Here is a 24,554-nt window from a genome sequence, read left to right as displayed (position 1 = left end):
ACGAGCGGAGAACAAGTAAATAGTACGTTACTCGGAAATGAGAAGCGTGAATGACGAGTTTTACATGAAATGTGACAGAGAAAAAAGAGATTTAGGAAGAATAAAAAGCTCAACTTAATCAGGAGGATAATACATAAATGTAGTTGTAGATACATAGAATATACAATAATAACTGACTTGGGACTAGTGATAATAAATTAATTAGAAATAAATTTTAATAATTTAATTTTATCATTTTGACTTCTTTCTTATTCTTGGGCCACAGTTTTCAAATTATAGACCTATAGATTCCCACTGTTGTTTACCTGTCTGTCCAACCTTCCTTAATCTCAACAATGGAGTTAGGTAGATGAAAATCAAGACCGGATACGAAAAGCTTAGAGGGCCAGAGGCTCAAGTAACTGTATACAAACTTCTGGTGTGGATCAGAAGTCACATGATTTCAATCCAAAATTTTCTCAAGAACGGAGTTAGAAGAAAATCGAGACCACATAAAGAAAGCGTAGGGACTAGAGGTCCTGATTAACTACATACAAACTTCCGGTCTGGACTGGAAGTCGCAATTTTTTAAATTAAGTTGTGATTAAAAGTTTAGCTCGGCATTGTGACATTGACACAATAAGTAATCGTTTGACAATATTTTTTTCAATACCGGTATATCAATTTGTATTAAAATGCTTAAAATTGATTATTTCCATGCAATGTTTTGTCTTAAACTTCTCCGATGACTTTTATTATACTGAAATTTAAGCAATTTTTTATTTAATCAGTTTCATTTTTGATTGATTTAGATTAATTATTTAAGACACATTTAATTATTATAACTAGAGATAACTGTTTAAAGCTATAGCTAATTATAACGAATTAATAATACGATAAACTTAGAAATAGGCTTCATATTATTAAAAATGTGATTGAGTTTGTTAATTAATAAATAAAATTTTAATAGACGTTCTATTTAAGAGTTTGTGAATTGAATCATAATCATTTTTTTAAACAAAAAAAATCTTAAATTTCTTTTTAAATTTAGAAATATCTCCAGTCTTATTTGAAGCCGATCTTCAAGTGACTGAGAAACGAAAACTCAATAAGGAATTTGATCTCGAAAGAAGAAACAAAAGAACGGTTATGTTTAAACTTCCTCTGATCGACGAAGAAATTCAGACAGATGTAATTATATTTATTTACTGTTACACGAGTCTAATTATGTGTCATTTGTTTCTTCAATTGAATTCTTAATAGTTTCTTTCAATTGAATTCTTGGAATGTTTTCACAAATTTTGTTTTTAATTTTCTTCATAAATAGTTTGTGCCATAATAATTATATGTAACAGTTATTAATGCCAATTAATAACTGTTACATACAAATTTGCGATCATAGGCGGTTCAGTCAAAAACATATTGAGACCAATTTTTTTTTCCTTGTATGATAATTATTATGGCGTTTTTAATGTTCCCCATAGAATTGAAAGTACTTCTGATATAGATTTTACTACTTCTTGAAGACGTGTAATAGTATATTCTTTGAGATATTTATCAGGATTGCTCCAATGCTTTGGTGATATTGTGGACAGAGAATTGGATTCCTTGTAACTTCAATGTCATTGCTGGAAACTTGGACATTGGGAAAAGTTGCAAAGAGCCACATGTGGGTTGTACGGTGAATGTGGGATGCACAAGATAGTTTTCTTCACCAAAAAATTGTCACCAAATTGAGGTGTAGAGGCATACATTGTTATTTTGTCATAGCAGGCAGTAGATGACATTTGCTCTCCATGGACTACTGGCCAAACAAAATGTTGTATTTAAGTGCAATTTTTTAGTGGATACATCAAAAACCATACTTCACAATGATATAAATTTGGAATTTCTTAGTGCTGTACTTTTAGCAGGAAAAAAAATTGGTCTTAATTTACTTTTACTTGCCCTAGAAATAAGTTTGAATTAGATTTAAAAAATAATTTGATAATATGCAAGAGATTTAAACTTCAGAAACATGCTGCAATACAAATTATTTAATATTTTAATGAGAATGCATTGGATGATTTCTATTTCAGCTTGTTTCTGTATTATAAATTTCTTCCATATTATCAGAAATTATTTAAATGAGAATACTGTATTTATTTGATTGTAAGGTGATCCCAGGAAATTGAAAATGAAAATACATAAAAAATGAAAATTTATTAATCAAGCATAAGGAATAAATTCTACACCATTTAATTGTTCAATTGCTGTCATCAGATGACTCGGGTTCATTGTTGATGTCTTCTTACAGAGCATCGTCGTCTATGCCATAAAGCACATTCAAAATCAAACACTTTTTAAATGCACCGGTAGTGACTTCTCTAGAGTACAGTAGTTTTCCACATGTGCATACAAAATTTGCAGAAACTTATCCGTGATGGCTTCTGGTGATATCTTTCCAAAATTTCAACTATGTCGGTAAAGGGTGTCACCTACTTTACCAACCATATTAATGATACAGATTCTAATCCAAGGGACGTTTTTTGAATCACGAAATAATTAAAAAAAGGTCTTCTCACAATTGGATAAATATGGTAAGATACAATGATCAAACGACGAGGCTTCATAAGATATGATAACCTTGAACTTGATTGAAAAGCATTTGACAGTGAAAACAGATCCGGAATGTCTGATTGAAAAGATTTTGTTGCCTAGAATAATTTCCCTATTCTGGAATCCTGTTAGAAAAAATACACACAAGACTTTTTCACAGTCAGTGGTTCCACAGTCTAGATCCAGTACCCTCTGACTTCCATCTGCTTGGTCAAATGAAGAACATGGTCACCTTTGGGGACCATGTTCTTCATTTGGTGGGGGCAGACATTGTTATTTTGTCATAGGCAGGCAGTAGGTGACATTTGCTCTTTATGTCACCAAACTAGTGGCTAAACAAAATGTATTTAAGTGCAGTTTTTTGAGTGGATACATCAAAAACCATACTTGACAAGGTGATCTATATCACTGTAATCCTGGTCAAATGACTTAAGAATGAATGAATGAATGAAACTAATTGAATGAATGAATGAATGAATGAATGAAACTAATTGGTCAAATAAATTCTTTATTTGACCAATTAGTTTCATTCATTCATTCATTTGAAGAATTAGTTTGCGTCACAAAAAGATGGCCTCCAATGATACTGTTATTTCTAAATTCACTCAAGTGTATAAACTGTGAATTTAAATGTGAAATTATACAAATAACTGCCTATTTGAAAGAGTTTGTGAAAAACATTTTTGATATAATTGCACTAGCAATATTCATAGCTTCAGCTTTGGAAACAGCTATTTTGTAAACTAATTGGTTGAAATGTCAAATGAAAGAAAGAATAATGTTGTCATTCTCATTTAATTCATTTCACTTTACATACATTTTGTCCGTCTGCTGCTTTACAATGTAGATATATACGATTATGCAACTAGTAATAAGTTTGCTTCTTTTTTTTAAATGATTATTTTAAAATGTTTAACTAAATAAACAATTTATATAAATTTTAATTTATTAGCTTATATATCAAGAAGGAAAGTCAATTGCAGAAATATTCGAAGATTATAAAATTATGTAAGTATTTGTTTTAGCTTAGCTTAATTTTATTTATAGAGACAAATGATATTTAATACAAGCTTTGAATTAGGCTTCCGCTAATTGACATCTTTAGGCAGCACGAGTTGATTATTATTAATTTTTATTAGCTGTGTGAAAGATCTTAGTGTAAATTTAGAAGGGCAGGTTTTTACTCTTTCCATCCTTTTAATCATATCCATCAGCCATCACAGGTTTGTCCAGGACCACAATAATTGTGAACGATGTTTCTGGGACAGACCACTCACAAAAAATTTCCAAGGTTGTTGGTCTGAATTTTATCCTGGGTCAAGAATGGTAAGCCAGTGCCTTAACTACCTCGACCATTCATTCATCAGAAGGCCAGATTTAAATTTAAAAACTTTCTATAAATAATTTGAAGGCATGCTAGTAGTCTGATTGACAGAAGCTTTTTGATATAATATATCTGTGAGATGCGAGTTTCATTTTTCTATTTAATTGAAGAAATTGTTCGGATATTAATATAAATTTATTTTATATTATTTATCAAGTAATATTTTGTTTTTTTTCATCTGACACATGTCATACATCAATGCTTGCTATGGAAATTTGTACTCTTGCCTACAGAGCCTCAGATGTTTTCTATGTTTGCTTACATTTACACTACTATTTACAAGTAACAGAAAAATTTTTTAAGTTTCACTTCTGTTTTATAATGAGTAATATTTTAGAACCTGGACTGTTCTAAGATATTCATTAGACGTGCACGATACACATAGATAATAAACTGTTCTGTTTAGGTCGTGCTTGTCGCAAAACTGGATGCACACGTCTCACCATCGCTCAATATGAATGTAACAAGCAGCAGCCAAATTTTTGTGTAATAAACTTTGCGATTATCATTGTAATACAGATCCCACGAATGTGAAGACTTGACTGGTTAATTGTACACTTTTTCAAAAACTTAAACACTTCAACATTGTTTAATGTAATTTAGAATTTGTTATTAAGAAAATTAAGTAAAAAATTCAATAATTTTTAAATATTATAATCAGAATTTCAGTTCTAATTATCATTATCATGTTAAGTAGACATTATTAAGCTGTCTTTTGTTGTCTTTTCCAACATGTGGTTAATAATTTGCAGTTGTGATCTGTTATCAGTCACAGCCAGTACTTTAAATGTTAAACAGTAATTGTTTTAGTCGTTATTGTTCACAATAAAATAGTTAAGTCGCTGGCATCGCATGCTTCAATTAAATAGTAAGCTGTTAAAGGCATGGTACAAAAGAGCTCCATCACATAAACAAATACTGGATGAATTTCTATTAATTAATATAATAATTATAATTACTCTATTTCATAAACACTGCCCAAATAACCAATATTCAGCAAGAAATGACAAGAAAGCAAATGTTTTCAACTGTTTAACAGGTATTAACAGAGTAACTTGAGTGTTAATACTGGGGAACAATTGATGAACCAATTGGTAGGTGCTGTTTTTGAGGCCTATTAGTGAGTTAAGGATGTCTCCTGCAGGGCTTTGGAGTAGGAGTAAGAGGAGTCGGAGGTTTCTTGTAGAAGTAAGGAGTAACAAAATGTATTTGTTACTTCTTATTTCTTTAATTATATTGCACATTCAAACATTAAAAAACAATTCATATGCACATTCATATGGCAATGATGAAATATTGTTATTGAGGAGTACGAGTAGGAGTAAGAGGAGTTGAAAGTTTTTCAAAGAGTAGGAGTAACATTTAAAAATCTAACTTTGGATAGGAGTAAGAGTAACCTCAAAATCATCACTACTCCACAGCCCTGGTCTCCTGGAGAGTCTGATCACTTTCTGAAGACAAAGGTTCTGTATGCAATGGATCAGAGAAGCACATTCAGGAGGAAAGCAGATGTTGAAAATGGAAGATGGGAAGATGCCTAAAGAGTAGCATTACATTAAGAAGTTTATTTTGGCTTTGGTATGGCAAAGGACAAGGGTGCAAACTGGAATACCTCTTGTCTCACTAAGATGACCATTAATTAATTGTTGAAAGTCAAGAAGAAGCAAATATTTCAACTTTCTCAGATGTATTGTCAAGATCTTCTGATACCAGTTAGGATAAAATACTTCCACATCCTAACTCGCAACTTGTCATTTCTAAATGGAAAAACGTTAAAATGTTTCCGGAATTTAGGAGGGTCTAATTTTAAATGTTCTAAATGTGAGTCTACGATGGAGGTAGGCATTAATGAATTAAATGATGATAGTTAATGGATATATTTATTATAACAGATTTGATAATGTTTATATACAAAAAAGGAGATTAAATTCAAATTAATACAAAAATAAACATATTAAAGAATACAAACTTTTAATGATAAATGATTCTTAAAGGAATAAGATTAATTGCCAATCGTTAATTAGTTCCTTTCACAGAGAGAGAGCTTACATAAATTTACATTACCTGTGAACATATATGTGCTTAATGCTGTATGGTAAATATCTTCAAATGAGGCACAAGTTTAAAGTTTCTTCATATTGTCTTGTCTCTGAGAAGAATGAGTGGGAGCCAGAAGGAAACAAAGAGCCAGTGCAAGAGCACTGGAGAACAATTTGAAAGAACTACAAATTAGTATAGAGAGAGCCCTGCTTGGAGGTGATTATCACCTTTTATACCAAAATTTCCTCCAATCACATTATTTGAAATAAGCCCTCCGTACTTCCGACACGCGGTGGAAGTTGGGCGGTCTTGCAGATAGTGTGAGAGACATCCCACACAAACTATTGCTTTTGGAGAAACTGAATTTTTTTCTTTCATCAAAACAGGAAGTTCCTTTTTTACTTTCACACAATTTTATAAAACAGATAAAATTTCTATCAAATAAATTTAATAATTTTTACAAAATTTGTTAAAATTAATTCCTCGGCTCCAGATTCTCACATGAGCTTATGAAAATATTTGGCTGGCAAAGCCATATATAGATTCAACTACTCAAAATTGGGAATATATTAATAAACAATGCACAAATAATCAATATCCAGCAAGAAGAAAATAAAACAAAGCAAATGTTTTCAACCGTGTTTAATGGACATTGTCAGGCTAAGTTAGCCTAACGATGCCCATTAAACAGGGTTGAAAATATTTGCTTTGTTGCATACATATACAAGGGTCATTCTAAAAGTAAAGAACGTTTGTCTCTCTAGATATTTTTATTTAAGATAATGAAACAAAACTTATTTTACAACACACAATGATAGCTTAGCTATTTTTCTGCGTACTCACCATACAAATTTAAACATTTGTCGTAGCGTATCACCAGCTTTTCTGTGCCTTCTGCACACTCGGTTACCGCCAAGTTCTTGAACCAGTCATTAACGGCCTCTTTCAGTTTGTCGTCACTTTCATAGTGATTCCCAATCAAAAAGCCTTCAATTTGAAAAAAAGATGGTAATCACTCGGAGCCAAGTCTTGGCTATAAGGAAAATGTTCAAAAACTTCCCGCTTAAACTGCAGAAGCAAGTTCTTCATCAATGCAGCAGCATGCAGATGTGTGTTATTGCTGCTGCGTTGATGAAGAACTTGCTTCTGCAGTTTGTGGGAAGTTTTTGAACATTTTCCTTATAGCCAGGACTTGGCTCCGAGTGATTACCATCTTTTTTTCAAATTGAAGGCTTTTTGATTGGGAATCACTATGAAAGTGACGACAAACTGAAAGAGGCCGTTAATGACTGGTTCAAGAACTTGGCGGTAACCGAGTGTGCAGAAGGCACAGAAAAGCTGGTGATACGCTACGACAAATGTTTAAATTTGTATGGTGAGTACGCAGAAAAATAGCTAAGCTATCATTGTGTGTTGTAAAATAAGTTTTGTTTCATTATCTTAAATAAAAATATCTAGAGAGACAAACGTTCTTTACTTTTAGAATGACCCTCGTATATGTATGCAACAATAGCTAGAATATTTTTTTAAGGGCCTTTTTCTTCTAAACTTGTCTTTCGAATATATTTTTACAGTACATAAAAGAATTAACAGCAGGTGACAAAAAATTATTTTCCAAAAATCTTCAAATTTAACAAGCGATTTTTATATAAATGAATATAGGAAAGAAGAAAAAAAATGCAATTTGTATGAATATGTCTTTGAGATTTCAATTTTTTTTTTCTAATTCTGTAATTTTATAAATTTCAGTTTTATAATTATTTAAAAATTTTCGAATAGGAATAATCTCTGAATTATGTTTCAGTACGGATGATTATGAAAGAATAAAAAACGAGTATTTAGAAATTAAAGAATTTACAACGCTTGAGAAGCAAATTTTATCTGAAGATAATATTGGAGAAAATGATCTTGTAAGTTAAATTATGTAAAGTTTTATTTAAAGAAATATAATTAATAAAAGTTTCTTTCTTACCATATTTATGCTAGCAGATGAGCCCTATATTGCTCGGGCAAAAAATGACAACAAAGATTAAGATTATTAAATTGTTTCGTACTTCTAACCCTTCTATTATATTATATTATGGTATTTGATTTATATAATTTCACTAAAAAATAGTATAAATAAAACATGGCCAACAGTAATTTGCATTTAATAAATATATAAAAAATATAAATACAATGTTTTTCACAAAGAGTAAAAACCTTTGCCCTCGTTTGTCTTCCATCATTAACACCATCAGTAGTCCATTAAAATTTACAAACAGTATGGAGATGACCTTCCTTTTTAGGCTACTGTCTCTGCAATAAAATATGCAGAGTATGGTCAGTGGCGTAGCGTGGGTGTCAGCCGCCCGGGGCGGAGGAAAATTTTGCTGCCCCCTTATTAAGGTATCTCAATTTAAAAGACTAAAATATACAGTAATTCTAAAGACCTTTTCGGCAAGAACGATCATCATTATTGTGTATTGTACAGGTGTATTGTATTATTATTATTTATTGTGAAATTTTGCCGCACCCTAAAAGTGCTGCCCGGGACGGGCCGCCCCTGCCGCCCCCACTACGCTACGCCACTGAGTATGGTAAAGTATCCTCTGGTGCTCTTGTAATAATACAACTATACTCTTGTAATAATACATTTCAGTAAAAAGTAGTATTGTAATATTTTATTGTAGAGATAGTAGCCTAAAACATCTCCGTACTGTTTGTAAATTTTAATGGACTGAGGTGGTGTGAGTGACGGAAGACAAACAATGGCAAAGGTTTTTACTCTTTGTGAAAAATGTATTTATAGTTTTTGTATATTTATTAAACATTTTATTTATATTTACAACGGTAATCTTATGTAAGAGTTTATCACATCAAGTGACCAATCTAACACATACATTTTAACAATTATTTAAATTGTGTACAGTAGAGGAATAGAGAGTTTTTAAAATACTTTAGAACGGTCACTCGGTGTGATAAACCCTTACATAAGATAACGTTTGTAGTTATATAAATCAAATACTATAATATAACAAACATTAAAATGAAAACCATATAAAGAGTTTGATTATTTCAGTCTACCATTGTCACGTTCATTGTGATACTTTGTGTTATTTCGTACCATCCATTTCATTGGACAAGTAGACACGAATTGAAAATACAATATCTTAACTTTCATAACCACTGAAAAGAGATCTTTTGGATGAATAAACGAATGACAATTAACCAAAGTTTTTCAGTGCTTTAATAACAGTAATTTTAATAAATTATTTTTTTAATAATAATATAATTTATAAGACATAAATTAAAATTTTGTTATAATAACTGATAGGTAGAATGGACTTCCAGACAGATTTTCATGTGTGAGGAAAGTCTCCTTTGCTCTTTTAACTGTTTTCGGTAGAACGTACTACTGTGAGCAAACATTTAAAGTGACGAAATATATTATAAATCCGTACAGAATTTGTTTAACCAAAGAAAATTTGAAAATGTGCATAAAGTTAAAAAAATTCAAACTAGTAACCAAATATTAAACTGTTAACTTCCAAATTTGAACATCAAGGGAGCCAGTACTGTTTAAATATTGTGATTTTTAATGATGTTGTATTATCCTGGTTTACTGTAGTGTGTATTATTAAAGTCAAATGATGTATTCTTAACATTGTTTTACTAGTTTGATTTCAGTAGCATGTGGAGTACTCGATACTTGAATAAAAAATTGTGGCACTCCAGCGTGTGTAGGTTGCCAACCACTGGCCTATCCGCCTTTGTTAAGTCAATGTAAGCCATAAACCGTGTGGGTGACCCACACTCAAATTTGTGATATAAAAATAAATATGAAATATGGTTGGTTAAATTGTTTCAGATAAATAAAACTTATTTTTTTCATTTTGCACGCATCCAAATAATTTTTTGATCTTATAATTTATAAGAGTTTAATACTTATTTATTCTTTCTGTACAATGTTCTGGAAATGAATTAAAAATCATACGTTTATAGAATTTGTAAAGGATACATTTCAATGATTATAGATCCAAATATTGTATCAACGCATCAAAAGTCAAGAAGCTCAAATGGGAGAAATCCAGAAATTGCTTACAAAAGAATATTTTAAATCTCGTGAGAGGAGAAGTGTTATTCCCAACTTCAATTTTAGCAAAGAAAAAGTAACGGAAGAAATATGTGAAGAGAAACAAAAATTACTTGAAGAATTAAATCAACTGAAGAATAAGTTGGTAAGTTATTTTATAATTGAATACTGTAATGTACAAGAAAAGTTTAATCAGATTTTTAAGTATTTATAAATTTTTTTTAGCAAACCAATGAAGAAATGATCAGAAATTTACAGAAGGACAATGAGAAAATCTTTGAGTTGGAACAACAGTTGAAGCAAAAATCTGTTCGTGAAAAAGAATTGACCACACAGTTAGACGAAATATACAAAGAACTCAATCATTCAAAAAATACTTTGCAGTTAACGTAAGTGTCTAGTTTAAGCATTATATCTGAATGTCTATAATATCCTTTAAAGCAGTGCTGCTCGAATGATCATCTGTAGACTGGTACCAATCTGCGAGCCATTGACTGCTACAGTACCATTGATTTATAATAATAATATGCGTGTTTACAGAAACACATACAGTAATAATAATTATGCAATACTGCTACAGTACATACAGATAGCTCTCAGTTAGTATTCTTTCATTTTAATGCGGATCGTTTATCGTAGAAAATTTTTGTACGTGCCAATTTTCTGATGCATTGCTGTTCAAAAGAAGCTCTCTATGATTCGAAACTGCCGGCCAAGGTGGCCCAATGCCAGATGGGTGGCAAACCTAATGTCACCCTATCCCCAAAAATGAGAACAATTAGTACCGATCAAGCGCAATTTCTCATCACACCGACTACACGAAAGAAAAGTCTGCCATGACAGACATCACTTCATGTACAAGGCATTGCATACTCTCTGATTTGTCAACATGAAAGTTTCTAATAAACTAATACTTAATTGTTAATATCATAATTTAAAAAAATGTTAATCTCCATTTGAAATAAGTAATTAATGTTGTTATTAAATGTGGAAGATTTGGAAATCATGATGAGATTTGCTCGATTCTGATTAATTGTTTCGTCACTATTGTGTGGCAGACGTAAAGACAGTCTTAAATTGACACGATAGATATCTAAATATAAAGATACCGTTGTGGAAGAATTCGGGAATTTGAATACAGTAATGCAAATTACAGTAAAAATATAGTATTAGTCTTGACACGTAAAAAATATTGCTGGTATGCTAGTTTAAAAAGCATTTTCTTAAAGTATAATGTCTAAAAAAGTTGCACGTATTTGCAGTTTTTCTAGTATTGCCTCTGGTTTGGGAATGAATGAATTTAGTAAAACGTTTTGAATTTGAACCATTCTAGAATTAATATTTTACATTAAAGAATTACTTATAATCAATTGCGCATAGATACTAAGTAATGTTTATAATTTCATTTTAGGACAGAAAACTTTAACGAACAGATAAAAGAAAAGAAAACCGAAGTCAAAGTTCTTAGTAATCAGATTCTAGAGTTATTGAATGATGATAAATGTTTAAAATTAGAAGAGGATAACAAAAATTATAAAAAGCAAATCCATTCTCTCTCGGAGTCGATACGAGAGTGTGATTTTGAGAAAAAACAGTTAAAAGAAGAAGTTGCAACATTTAACGAGCCTCTAAAGAAATTAACAGCAGAAATTTTAGCAATATTGGATAAAAATTCCAAACTGGAAAAGATCGTTTCTGACTTAGAACAGAGAAATCAAGAAATTGAAAAGTGTTTGAATACTTTAAATACTGAACTTTCGTGTCAACAAGAAATTAGAGGTAAACTTTCTGAAAATCAAAATTTAGAGTTTTTCTATCTCGATATCGTAGAAGAATGGCAACAAGAAATTTTGGTTTCGAGAGAAGCAGAATTAGAAACACGTCATTGGTATCAGATGCAGAATATTACACAAAAACATCATACAGAAGAGGCAAATATAAATTCTACAGAAGCTGTTTCTACAGTTAAATTTGAGGAAAACAAGGAGCTTTTATCATCGATAAAAGAAAATATCTCTTTATATAAAACAGAAATAGACGATTTAAAAGAAAAAATTCCGTCTTATAGAAATCAAGTAGAAGAATGCAAATTAATAATCGAGGAATATAGGAAGAAGTATATGGAAATACTTGACTCGGACAGTGCCATAAATTCTAGATACGAGAGGAACTTTCGCAATATATTTGAGTTACAAATGGAAATAGCACAAGAGAAATACAAACAGGAAAATGTCAAATATGAATTATTACAAGAAATTTATAATATAAACGACAACTATCAGAAATCGGAAGAATACGTAAAGAAGCAGTTGGCACAACTTGAAGAAATGCTATCCGACGAGGAAGCTAGAAACTTGGGAGCACGTTCTCTACAGATGGAGGTTTCTTCTTTATTAGATGTTGTAAAACATAAAGACGAGGAGATTGAAAGGTATAAATTATTGTTATGCAAGACGGACGACGAAAAAAATTTATTAACCACGAAACTTGAGACTCTTTCGAAAGAACTAGAGGATCTAAGATTTGTGCCAAACATTGAAAGACTGGATTCAGTTATTCAATGCTCCATTTTAGATGCAAAAGCATTTTCAGACATGTCCTCTCAGGTAAGTGCAATGGTGTTGTTAATCATTTGTTTTACTTTTTGGTATTGATATTTCATACTTAAGGAATTTGCTGGCCTAAATTTTTGTTATAATTAACAGTTCTATTTTGATTTATATAAAATTTATTTGCATATAGCCATGTTTTTTTGTTATATGCTCACTCCCAACTAACTGGAGAAGTGTTTGAAGCAGCATATGTTTATATGTGATGTTAGAAGCCATGTTGCATTTTCTATCATTACTGTGTTGATATCTCTGAAGTTAGACTGGAAAGCCCAAAAATATTAGTATTTTACTGGGATTTATCCATCTTGGATGACTTTCAGACAGGCTATTTGGTTGCACCACTGAACGGCACAAATCAGTTACGTTCATTCCTCTCCATTGAAATCCTTGTTTTTTGAAGGTATGCAGACGTTAGTGTCTGTGGCAGAGAGATGCAGGTCTTCATCACAAGTGGTGTGAAGCTTTCTTCACGGACCGCTTGGCTGCGTCGAGCAATTGGGCCAACACAAAGTCACTAAGTGACTTCGACAAAACTATTAGTCTGCCATTATTTAACTTGACTTATGTGGAATATGCGATATTTTTTTATTCAGACTCTGGCAGATCACACCAGACGAATCTGGTCAGATCTGCCAGCATTATCACAGACGGTGACGATGACAATGTTATAAGAGGAGAGCATTAGCAGTGCTATTTATCAGGGTCCTTAATATGCATCAGTATAGCTCTGCAGTAGAAACATGGCATGCTCCTTTGGAAAATCCTTTCACATGGAGCACTAACAAGGAGACAGTCAGACATTTGCCTTTCCGATTTGAACAAAACTTGGTGAGCAGATAGAACTAAACATAAACACTTCCTTGTCCAAATAATAGGACCTACTTCTCAAGCATTCCTAAAAATGGGCCTCTGAAAATTGAGTATTTAGCTTATAAGTCTTTGGAAGTTTCATTTACTCTTGTACGTGTGATAGTCACATGCATAAGATGCTAGGTATAGGTAGTGTGTGATGTAGGTTTGCATCTTCCCATTTTTAGTTTTTTTAAATGTGTAACAAAATTATTTTATCGTATTATTAACATTATTATTACTATTGTTATTCCTCGCATTTAAAGCACAAGAGATTAAAAAACATGTTTCCATTTTCTGTTTAGCAGAAACAAAGTCCCTGTAGATTTAATTCTTGTATGACATTAAATAGAATGTTTTTCTTCATATTTATTTTCAGATATTTTTGCTCCTAAACAGGAGTCACATCTGTGACAACTCTGATTCTTCACTTTTTTACTTTATTTTTGCTCCTGATCAGGAGCAAAAATAAAGTAAAAAAGTCAAAGACTGACTAAATATACAGGAATCAGAGTTGCCAATTATCGGGGGTTGATTTCTCCTCCTCAAACGTCTGAATTAATTCTGAGTATCTTGTTCAAAAGAAAATTGTTTTGTTAGGTAGTGTGCAAAATTTCAAGATTTTCTATGAAGTGATTGCTGAAATATAAGCAGTTAAAAAGTGCAAAAATTGCCAAAAAAAGCTGTACTTTCTTTTTCTTCATCTGGCACTTTTAATGCTAAATGCATTTAATGCTTTTAACTTTTAAAAACTTTTAATGCTTTCTGGCACTGCAAATGCTCATAGAGAAAAAACTACTGGGTCTAGAAAGCCGAACTTTTAAACTTAAAGCTTTCTTGTTATCCGTGAGGTGAACACGAAACTTCCAAGTTGATAGGTCAAAGTTTATGGCATTTCCCATAGAACTAATTCAGTTTTACATCCTAATTTTATGCTTATAAAGATAAAATTGCATGGAAACAAATGAATTTTATAAAAATGTTACTCAGAATTACAAAAGCTCAATTTATGCCAATTAAAACTTTTAATAACGATTTTTCTAAGTGGTGTACCGAAAGCGTCGATTGACAAAGTGTTCGGTCGGCAGCGCATTAACGTAGTAATACAATTATTAAACAAAAACATGTGAGATGTAAAAAAATTTTGACCATTGTCTAAATTGTCAAATTTTTACTTGGCGGAATTTTTTTACATCTTAGATGTTTGGAATACATACTCCATCAACACAAGCAAATAAGCTTAGGACGTAGACAAAAAAGACAAGTCTGATATGAAAATAGGGTAGTGTAGTCACAGTGTTTTTTTTTTAATTTTAATGTTATGGACGATTTCCTCATGCATACACATTTGTTACACATTTTAAAAATAAGTAAAAGTATAAAGGCAGAAACCTATGTCATGCAGTTCATATACCTAGCATCTTATGCAATCCACTATTGCAATTACAAAAATTGAAACTTCCAGTAATGTTCAAAATAACCACTCAGTCGGTTTGACGAAAAACACAAATTTTATATTTACAGTAAATGTACAGAATAATCCAACTTAGAGTTACAATTAATTATGCACAAACACTAGTCTGAACAACAACCGACTATTCCCGTACAAATTCGTCGAAAGAACTCCTTACGAACAAACAGACTTGTAATTAACAAAACCTCCGAGTCAGGAACAAATTCGTACACAAACACGTAACTTCCAACGAGAGAGTTAGTTAGCACCTCGATAACGACGATCTCCCTTGATCCGATCCGATCACCTCCGATACGATCACTTCCGATCCGATGCCAGCCGATCCGAACCCGAACTTCGATCCGAGCTTAAATAGTCGACGGCGTTCGAACCCTGCTCCAATCAAATTTGAATGTTCCCGCAACGGCCGCCAACGGTCACTTCCCGCCGGCCAATCGTCCGATGGTCGACGATTTGAAACTTAACGGTTCTTCCCACGGAAGTTCCTAACGGTCGTTTCTACCGGCCGATCCTAACGACTTTTCCGTTATGAAAGTTCGTTATAACAAACAGGTGGGAATCGCTCGTCTTGGCGATTCCATACCTTACACCTCCGCGGCCAAGGATCAAACTGAGCTTAGCCCAAGCCTGTTTGATCCAACAACACTCAGCAATTTTACACATGTCCGTTGGTGCGGACTGACCCTTACCTCCGGTACAACCGGGCAAACTCGCTATAACCCGCGCACAGAGATGCCTCGCGATAGTGTAGGACCCCTTGGATCCCCGAGACCTATCCGCGCGGGTCCCCCTACGAGGAGGTCGTCCCCGTCGCCTTCGGCGCGTCATCCGGTTTTGTTGGTCACCAGATGTCGCTCGGCCCTTCTCACGGAATTTGGGTTTCTTACCGCGAGCTCGGTTGTGACCGTTGTCCGTCGTTTTCCGGACCGGCGATATGCCTCCCTCCGGACTTAGCACGTGTGTGGGTGGTTCCGATTGGCCACTGGCCGCGCCCGCCGTGGCCCGAGACCTCCGGGTCTCTTCACCGCTGTGTTTTCTTTGAACCCGAGTGACGGTCGCCAAGATCACGTTCGCCTGTTGCCCAATCAATCCGGCCAAGTCGTCCACGGAATGACACTCCTTCGTAGCATCCAGAGGTTCATCCCGTGTCGTATTCGGTAACCCTAGCAGCGGTTCGCTAGTTTCCCCGGTCGCTCGTCTTTGGTCATCGGCGTGTTGCGCCAACTGAGTCGCGGGTTCCCGGCCGATATCTCCCAAGTCGATTATTTCCCTGACGCCACAATTTTGACCCTGAGGCGTCCCAGCTACCCCATTCTTTACTGCTCTGACTCCCGGCCTCCCTTCATCAGCGTCCTCGCCCTCCAGTTTCCTGTTCGCGGCGGGTCGTTCGCTTCGGCTATCCGATTCGCTACCGGAATATCTCCTCGCAATAGGAGTCGCGTCCCCTGCTTTATTTTGCTCAGACTGCGCCCTCCGCTCACACTGGGCCGTGCGCTGCCGCCCTTGTGTCTGGTCAAGCGGTCCTATGACCATCCCCCGGTTTTTGTCGTCGGGCGGCTCTCGTTTAACCCCCTCGCTCGCTTCCACGAACATCCCCGCTACCGCACTTAATATACTCTGCTCCTCAGCTAATTCCCTTTTTCTTGCCTCGGAATCCGCTTTCTCTCTCGCTTCTACCAGCACTCGGAAGTCCCTTTCCGTTAAGAGGGCGTCTGTCGCTTTCCCTAACTTATTGGTGATCGCACACGTCACCCGTGCCGATCCCGGCGTTTCTTCGCGTCCTTCCTCCCACAATCCAAGCGGCACTGACGCTACGCCTGCCTCTACCTGGTGACCGAAGGCTCCAACGAGTTGGCTTTCCTCCTTCGTTCCCGTCACCGCTTTAGGGACCCATGACTCCCTTAACCCCGACGCTTCCGTTCCCGAAACGTCCTTAACTGGGGGACCATTTCTGCCGCTTACTGTCTCAGCTTCCTTCAGCGACCTCCCGACTTCGGGTTGGATATTATGAACTGCCTCCTCTCGTCTTGCCGCGACTCCACTAGGCTCCCTAATGTCCCGGTCTACCTGTGAGCTGCGCCTACTTCCTACTCTTAGCATGGGGACTTTGGCCACCCTGACCCCAGCGGTTCCTGTCCTCGATCCGGCTACGTACGTGGGCCTCCCTTCTCCCCGCATTGCCTTGACCTGATCCTTTGCTTCCCCGCTCCCCGGTGGGCAAGAGAGTTTGGATGCTCTCACCTCCACCACCACGCGGTCCGCTGCCTTGGGTCGCATGCGTTCGGCCTCATCGTCTACCCGCCTATCAGGACACCCTCTTTTCTGCCGGTCAGTTTCCCTTGGCCTATCCAATTCCCCCTGCGGCTTGTTTCCCGACAAGCTAATTCTATCCCCGAAGTCGCGGTTCCCCTCGACTTTAAGTCCTTCGGATCGTGTTTGCTGTTCCTGCCGCTTCGTATCGTCTAATTTTCCGGTGATCCCCAGCCGTAACTTAAGTCGTTCTAACTCTATCTCTGCTCTCCTCGTCTCGATTTCCGCCATTCTTGCCTCTGACTTGATTTCCATTCTTCTGGTCGCTTCTTTGATTTTCGCGATTCTCTCCTTGCTCGCCGCCTTGATTTTCGCGATCTCGGCCCGTAACTTACGTGCTTCGAGTTCACGACTCGACCTGTCTGTCCTACGCGCCGTTCCCTGCTCATCATCCTCCCAGTCCCTAGCCTCTAGCTGCCGCGATTTCGCGCGTCTAGGCATCTCTGTGTGCTAGCGAGAAACAAATAATTTACCTGGGTCTAATTGCTGGTGATGTTCTGTACGTCCGTCTGCTTCTCTGTCGTAGCTCAGTTCTTCCGATTCTTTGGAGTATAATCCAGGATAATCCAACGTAATCCAAAGTATCCAAATTATCCTGTCGACTGCGCCAGTAATGTTCAAAATAACCACTCAGTCGGTTTGACGAAAAACACAAATTTTATATTTACAGTAAATGTACAGAATAATCCAACTTAGAGTTACAATTAATTATGCACAAACACTAGTCTGAACAACAACCGACTATTCCCGTACAAATTCGTCGAAAGAACTCCTTACGAACAAACAGACTTGTAATTAACAAAACCTCCGAGTCAGGAACAAATTCGTACACAAACACGTAACTTCCAACGAGAGAGTTAGTTAGCACCTCGATAACGACGATCTCCCTTGATCCGATCCGATCACCTCCGATACGATCACCTCCGATCCGATGCCAGCCGATCCGAACCCGAACTTCGATCCGAGCTTAAATAGTCGACGGCGTTCGAACCCTGCTCCAATCAAATTTGAATGTTCCCGCAACGGCTGCCAACGGTCACTTCCCGCCGGCCAATCATCCGATGGTCGACGATTTGAAACTTAACGGTTCTTCCCACGGAAGTTCCTAACGGTCGTTTCTACCGGCCGATCCTAACTACTTTTCCGTTATGAAAGTTCGTTATAACAAACAGGTGGGAATCGCTCGTCTTGGCGATTCCATACCTTACACTTCCAAAGACTTATAAGCTAAATACTCAATTTTCAGAGGCTTGTTTTTCAAAAATGCTTGAGAAGTGGGTCCCATTATTTGGACAAGGATCTCCTTCCGTTTAGGGCTATGTTTGCGGCAAGTTTCATTCGAATCAGAGAGGCAAACGTCTGGCCGTCTCCTTGTAAGCGGCACAGCCGAGTCGCCGTTACACTTGACTGAAATCACCTATCAGTGGAGCAACCGATTGCCTTGTCTAAAAGAATTTGAGGAAACTGGAGAAATAAATTTTGTTTATAAAATTATCAAAATGTTTTGAGTAAAAAGCATTAATTAAAGTGTTTTTGGGATAACTAAAAGAATACTGAAGCATTGTTCGAAAAATCCTCCGCTAATGTATTTTACAGTTACATTTCTATAGCATTTTTTCAAAGGAACATGTAATAATAATTGTCAAATGTAAAATGCCTAATGATGCTATAGCATAATAAAAAGCTACAATTGCTACACACTTGCCTAATATATAAAACACTTTTTTTTTTTTTTTAGTTAGAAAAATACACTTATGAAAAAGCGAGATATAGAAGCAGAACTTATTCAAGCAGAAACGGCAAATAAAAATCTGTCGTCGACTGTAGAATTACAAGAAAAACAGATAACAGATTATGAGGTTGAATGCAATCTCTTTTCGTTTATTTTGGAAACTATTTATTTCGAATTAAGGATTAATCAATCTTATTTGTTTTAGCTAAAAGTTAGTTTGTTAGAAGCTGAATTGGATAAGCTAAACAATTTGTCAGAGAAGTTAAATAATAAACTACCACCACAAAACATGGGTTCGCAGACGGAAGAGGAGATGCCATCCACTGACACGAATGCTGTCATGGAAGCCAGAAAAGAATTGTGTAAACAGAAAATGCTTAATCTGGAAATGAAGAATCAATTGTCTAACGTGCAAAAAGAGTAAGCGTGTAGATGATAAATACACTACTTTAAAAATATAATTTTCTTAAAAGTGTTTTGCATCTACTTTTTTAAGTTACGAATCTTCTAAAGAAGAAAACAAATATTTAAACGAGAAAGTACAGCAATTAAAATTGGAAATGAGACGTCTCCAACAACCAGTAGATTTTTCAAGTAAGTCTTAAGAGAGAGTAGAATAGACCTGTAATTTTATGAATGAAACGAAATTAAATACTTTCTATATTGCAGTAGTTTGCCCACCAAAACCGAGAGAGTCGAAAGAGGAAGACAATCAGTTTTACGAAGGAAGCGGAAGCGGCATTATCAATAATTTAAAAATCAGTTGGATGGAAAACAGGCTTCATAATTTAGAAAGAGAATACAAGAAAGTTAAAAAGGAAAATACAAGATTGAGGAACAATATGAAGGAAAATAATATGGAGTATGACGTGTAAGAATCTCATAGTCATTTATTAATGGCATGCAAATAAAATGCTAATATTGGTGTGTTTGTGGTGTACTCAATATCCAATAAATCTAAAGATTGTATTGAAATACATTTTTCAACTGAATAAGAATCTGTGTCTATTTGTACAGTACATTGAATGTTTCCCCCCTTCTTTCTGCCCTGTATAATGGGTTTCCTAAAAGAGGCCCTCTTAGTTGCCCACAGGGTGGAAAGAGTAAAAAAAAAAAACATTCAATGTACCGTACAAATAGACACATTTTTTAACTGAATAAGAAACCGAATATTTCGATACAATCTTCAGCTATTGGATACACTTTAAATTACTGGGTATTGGGAATCTTGTGACATTCCTAGAAAGTCGTGGCAGCCTGGGGTATTACAAGAACCACTGATACACGTGTAAATGTAAATAAAAATAGCTCTATGTATACAAGTATAAAGTAATTGAATCTATTATGTCTGTATACACAGGGCTATTTATGAATTCCACTTAAAGCTGATATACATTTTCTGTTATAATTTATAAGTATAACTGTTATAATAATTGTTTTTTGAAAAATGCAATATTGTATTTTGATTATATCTTTTCAGGGTTTATTTGAAGCAAGTAGGAAAAAGTATTTAATACTTTTTCCTGCTTGCTTCAAATTTTATACATTGAAAGAATACATTTTCATAGTACAATTACTACAAAATTTCTCAGGTGTTATTATTAGACTACTATTATATGTCAAAGCATAATTTTGACCACATTACATTTGCAGTATTGAATGTTTTACATGATAGTTTATGTCCATAAACAAATAATCCTCACACACAAAAGTCGTTTTAACACTACGATATAATTGAAAATGTTTGTTTTTTCCAGCAAAGACCAATCTTCTTGTATGGTTTGCTCACAGCACACTTTTTATAATTAACATTTGATAGCTTTCGATTAAATCGGGATCTTGAGACAACCATAGGAAAGAGTAACTGTGTCAATCTAGCAAATTTTTCAACGACGACAACCAATTATATGTAGAATTATCCCTCATTGAACACAATTTATACAGTTTAGTATACACTAATTTAACATAATTTTTTACATTAGTAAGAAATAATCACTACATAGTAACCCTCAAGTTGTTCCTGACAAATTCTTATTTATTATTTATATATAACATACCATAATGGTAAGTTCTTCTTAATACTGTGATATATATTATTGTAAAAGTTTTTTTACCCAAAGGAAAACCTTCCTCATTTTATGACAAGTCATCACCAGACTGGGTGCCAACATTATACGTGGGTGAGACTGCATACTCCATATATAATGGGGCATGCAGTCTGCTGCAACCCAACTGCATATCGGGAGTGTTATGAAAGAGCACATAATCGGGAGAAACACAGCTACTTGTAAGATAGTTATAGGCCTCTAAAGATTTGGAAGCTTTCATTTGTGAGTGTAGTAATTTGTCATCAAAAACAAATAGTTTACGATGTCACTAGATTCTACTTTAGACCACAACTCTTGATCTACAACGAAGATGCTGGCTTTGTATGGATCGACACCTTGATATAATGAAACTTTCTCTTTGTATGAAGCAGCATCTTGTCCTGTCATATTGCGAGAATAACCTGCCAGAAAAGAATCTTTTTTTTAACTTTGTCCATGATATAAAAATACTGCAGTTCTATTAAGTTTAAATTGAAAAAAAAAGTACTCCCAACCTGTCAAATAACAAACCACATGCAAGCTAAGCAAGCGGAAGCTAGACCACAAACATGCATTTTATCACGTGACATACAACCTTGAAACCTCTCTATTGTCCAAGGACTTCTGCTGCTATTTCAGATGTTTCAAGGATAATCTCTTTCGTGCAACAATGCACGAGGAAGATAGTTTGTTAGAAACTTACATGAATGTAATAACAACTCAGATTAACAGTAGTGTGTTAAATAAATGACATTTTTTTACACATTTTTCACATTGCATAGTTAAACTGCTCACGTGAAAAACCATACTAACTAGATTGTAAACACTGTAACAGTCCAGTTAAAATGTATAATAGGTATTCCGACTAAAAATTGATAAGAACCATTAGAAAGGTGGCTTATATAATCCAATTAATAGAAAAGGGGGAAGAGAGCCTGTGGAGAGAGGTGCCATTTTACAGAAGTGTCGGTCCTTTCAAAAATAAATCCTGCTTAGCTTGAACAAAGTATTACTGGCCTGTAGAATATTTAGTAAGTTGCTTTTGGAGCATTTTGTTTCCAAGAATTATTTTCGGTTCTTTAAGTCTTTAAGCCTTGAACAATGGCAGATTTAATTATTGGCTCCATTTTCAATGTTGCAGATCCTACAATTAGGATTGCCAGTCTGTCCTAAATGATTGAGATACAAATGGAAACTCCCATGATTAGTCAATGTGGTGTTTTCATTTGTCTCAGAATATATGTTATCCTCTCTGTAGAATCCATATGATACCTTTCCCTTAAGACCCTGGCTTGCTTGTGCTCTCTCTAAAATCTGCCGATTTGACAAGGTGATTGTTCTGATGTTTAATCTCATTTAAAATTCTCTTGCCGTGATGAGAAATATGTTTTTCTGTTAAAGGGTCACAATGTTAATTGATTTCAAAAAATATAGTAAAACATTCATTGCAACAAATCTAGAATAGGACTATATAGGAAGATTGTTTTCTGCACTCCAAACATTATCATTAAACTTTGAATTATTTCTTGGCTAATTAATGCAATACATTTATTGTTGTCCCATTAATTTTGTGCGTATCTTGGCATACGGGTGACAGGGCTTATCATTTAATGTGTACGTCGAAATCATTAATCCTGCTCGATTTTATAAGATTCTTTGATTCGAAAGATAAAAGAAATACAATGATGATTTTATTTTTTCACTTTTTGATTCAATCAAGTCTTTTCTTAAACCAATGAAATCTTTACTAATTTCAGGAAAGAGTTGAAGAGTGAAAATGTTTTAAAATTTGATCAAGTCAAACCCCTGCAAGACTCACCTTTACAAAATATATGCGGGAGTAGACTACCAGGTATGTATTTTATTTGCATTTTTTCTTTCTGACAAAATGTTTACAAATATCTGCTCTTACAGCAAACAAAGTAATCAATAGCGTATCCAAAACGATCGACAGCGATTGTCCACCCGTCATCGATTCCGCTCCTGCGGAGCAAGAAGACGAATGTAAAATACAGTAACACTCGCATGCTTCTTGTACAGTACATTATCAGTGATATATATTTTTAATTTAATATCTTAAATTTGTTACAATGTATATTTTAAATAAAATATTTTAACCTTTTGTATTTTTGTTTTTTCTGTCTTTTCTTATCAGAGTGATGTAAATGTATAATAGTGCCATTTATGAGCTTTTAGTATTGTTATTTTTGACAAAATAGTACAACAGTAATGGTGACAATTGCAAGGCAGACATTTCTTCATGTCATTGGTACTACTATTCAATATGTTGACATTTGAAATTCTAGAAATACGAGACAGAAAAGACGTAGCAATGCTAATTCGAAATGTACTGATAGTATGCCTATAACTGCAATGATACAGGAAATGGCTGTGCATAGTGTTTAGCTCAAAGATATAGTTCGTGCAATATACAGGGTGGGTGGATAGAAACTAAGCATTGAAAATATCACTAATTTTTGTAATAATAATGCAATCATAATAAAATTTGTGTGCATATACATCAGTCATTAAAATTTTATAAATCTCACATCCGTGGGTATGGGCAGTGACAGAGAGAGGCCGTACGCTCGGTGGAAAAAAAGATGGCCGACCACACGTCTGTCTGGGAGCGAACAAGGATTGCTGCACGCTACAAGATGTGGAAATCTGTGGTGGCGGTACAGAGATACCGCCATATGAAGGGTACACAATCCATCCAGAAACAATTGAGAACTATTATTCAAAGCTAATAACTACAGGTTCAATTGCTGATGTACAGAGAAGTGTCCATCCGTGTTGCAATCCCAGGTTGTTTGAGGAAGTTGGTGGTTGGCACCAGTGTCTACATTGAATTTTAAGATGTGCATCCATATATTTATTTAATAGGGTATGTATATGTCATACTTTCTTCATCTCTGTGCTAGAAATAAATAAACTATGATGATTTTTCAAGGACTAGTAACTTTCTACTCATCCCATAATTCTGGAGTAGGATTGAGTATAAGCCCATACGAGCATGTCATAACCTTACCCGTGAAAGTGTAGTTACGATGCAAAACTGATGTTCCGCAGACAACTCTACACAAGAACTTAAGTCCAATTTATCACGAGATCAATTGCACTTATAAATATGTTAATTTATTTAATTGTGACTTTCCTGTGTTTACAGGAATTGTCTTTCAGTATGCAAGTCTTATTTGATAATTTTGAAGAGGTGTTAAATATATGAATACTTTTTAGTGTTAAATCTGTACTTCTCTTGCACCAAGTGCAGAGATTGTAACATTGCAAGTACTGTTAGTAACATACTACTATTGCAAACAAGTTACGAAAGTGTAATAAATAATCTCGGTAAGTCTTATAAATTACAATGTTCATTGGTCAGTTTTTTGTTTTGTCGTACCGTGGGCCTAG

General features: G+C 34.8%; 2 protein-coding genes across 4 annotated transcripts in view; both read left to right on the top strand.

Annotated features, from left to right (window-relative positions):
* Window positions 1-10,290, top strand: part of LOC136987790 (centromere-associated protein E-like) — a 43,391-nt gene extending 33,101 nt beyond the window's left edge. Inside the window, exons 15-18 of the mRNA XM_067285553.1 lie at window positions 1,031-1,170; window positions 3,530-3,585; window positions 7,806-7,911; window positions 10,018-10,290. Coding sequence (XP_067141654.1) covers window positions 1,031-1,170; window positions 3,530-3,585; window positions 7,806-7,911; window positions 10,018-10,290 — 575 coding nt within the window. The remainder of the gene's footprint in view (window positions 1-1,030; window positions 1,171-3,529; window positions 3,586-7,805; window positions 7,912-10,017) is intronic.
* A 13-nt stretch (window positions 10,291-10,303) lies between these two features.
* Window positions 10,304-23,266, top strand: LOC136987763 (cilia- and flagella-associated protein 53-like). Of its 3 annotated transcripts, none has more exons than XM_067285526.1 (7): window positions 10,676-10,679; window positions 19,064-19,180; window positions 19,259-19,473; window positions 19,550-19,647; window positions 19,723-19,924; window positions 22,898-22,992; window positions 23,055-23,266. In XM_067285526.1, exons 2-7 carry the CDS (start codon window positions 19,076-19,078, stop codon window positions 23,156-23,158), a joined length of 819 nt encoding a protein of 272 aa, XP_067141627.1. In that variant the 5' UTR covers window positions 10,676-10,679; window positions 19,064-19,075; the 3' UTR covers window positions 23,159-23,266. The 3 variants fall into 3 exon arrangements, with proteins under 3 accessions (XP_067141626.1, XP_067141627.1, XP_067141628.1); XM_067285527.1 differs by lacking the exon at window positions 10,676-10,679 and adding an exon at window positions 12,545-12,682 and having other exon boundaries at window positions 19,060-19,180; XM_067285525.1 differs by lacking the exons at window positions 10,676-10,679; window positions 19,550-19,647; window positions 19,723-19,924; window positions 22,898-22,992; window positions 23,055-23,266 and adding exons at window positions 10,304-10,465; window positions 11,488-12,682 and having other exon boundaries at window positions 19,060-19,180; window positions 19,259-19,397.
* Window positions 23,267-24,554: the final 1,288 nt, after the last annotated feature.

The sequence above is a fragment of the Centruroides vittatus genome, unplaced genomic scaffold (genome assembly GCF_030686945.1).
Source record: "Centruroides vittatus isolate TY-2023 unplaced genomic scaffold, ASM3068694v2 scaffold_2707, whole genome shotgun sequence".
Taxonomy (NCBI): Eukaryota; Metazoa; Arthropoda; class Arachnida; order Scorpiones; family Buthidae; genus Centruroides; species Centruroides vittatus.
The sequence above is the reverse complement of the archived record's forward strand: the minus strand, read 5'-3'. Positions and strand labels throughout refer to the sequence as shown.

What these genes read in the sequence shown, in the direction of transcription:
- LOC136987763 (XM_067285525.1), top strand. Translation starts at nt 10,317, where the DNA reads ATGATCAGAAATTTACAGAAGGACAATGAGAAAATCTTTGAGTTGGAA. An exon ending in AAAAATACTTTGCAGTTAAC is followed by an intron (nt 10,466 to 11,487) that starts GTAAGTGTCTAG and finishes ATTTCATTTTAG; the next exon opens with GACAGAAAACTTTAACGAAC. An exon ending in TTTCAGACATGTCCTCTCAG is followed by an intron (nt 12,683 to 19,059) that starts GTAAGTGCAATG and finishes TTTTTTTTTTAG; the next exon opens with TTAGAAAAATACACTTATGA.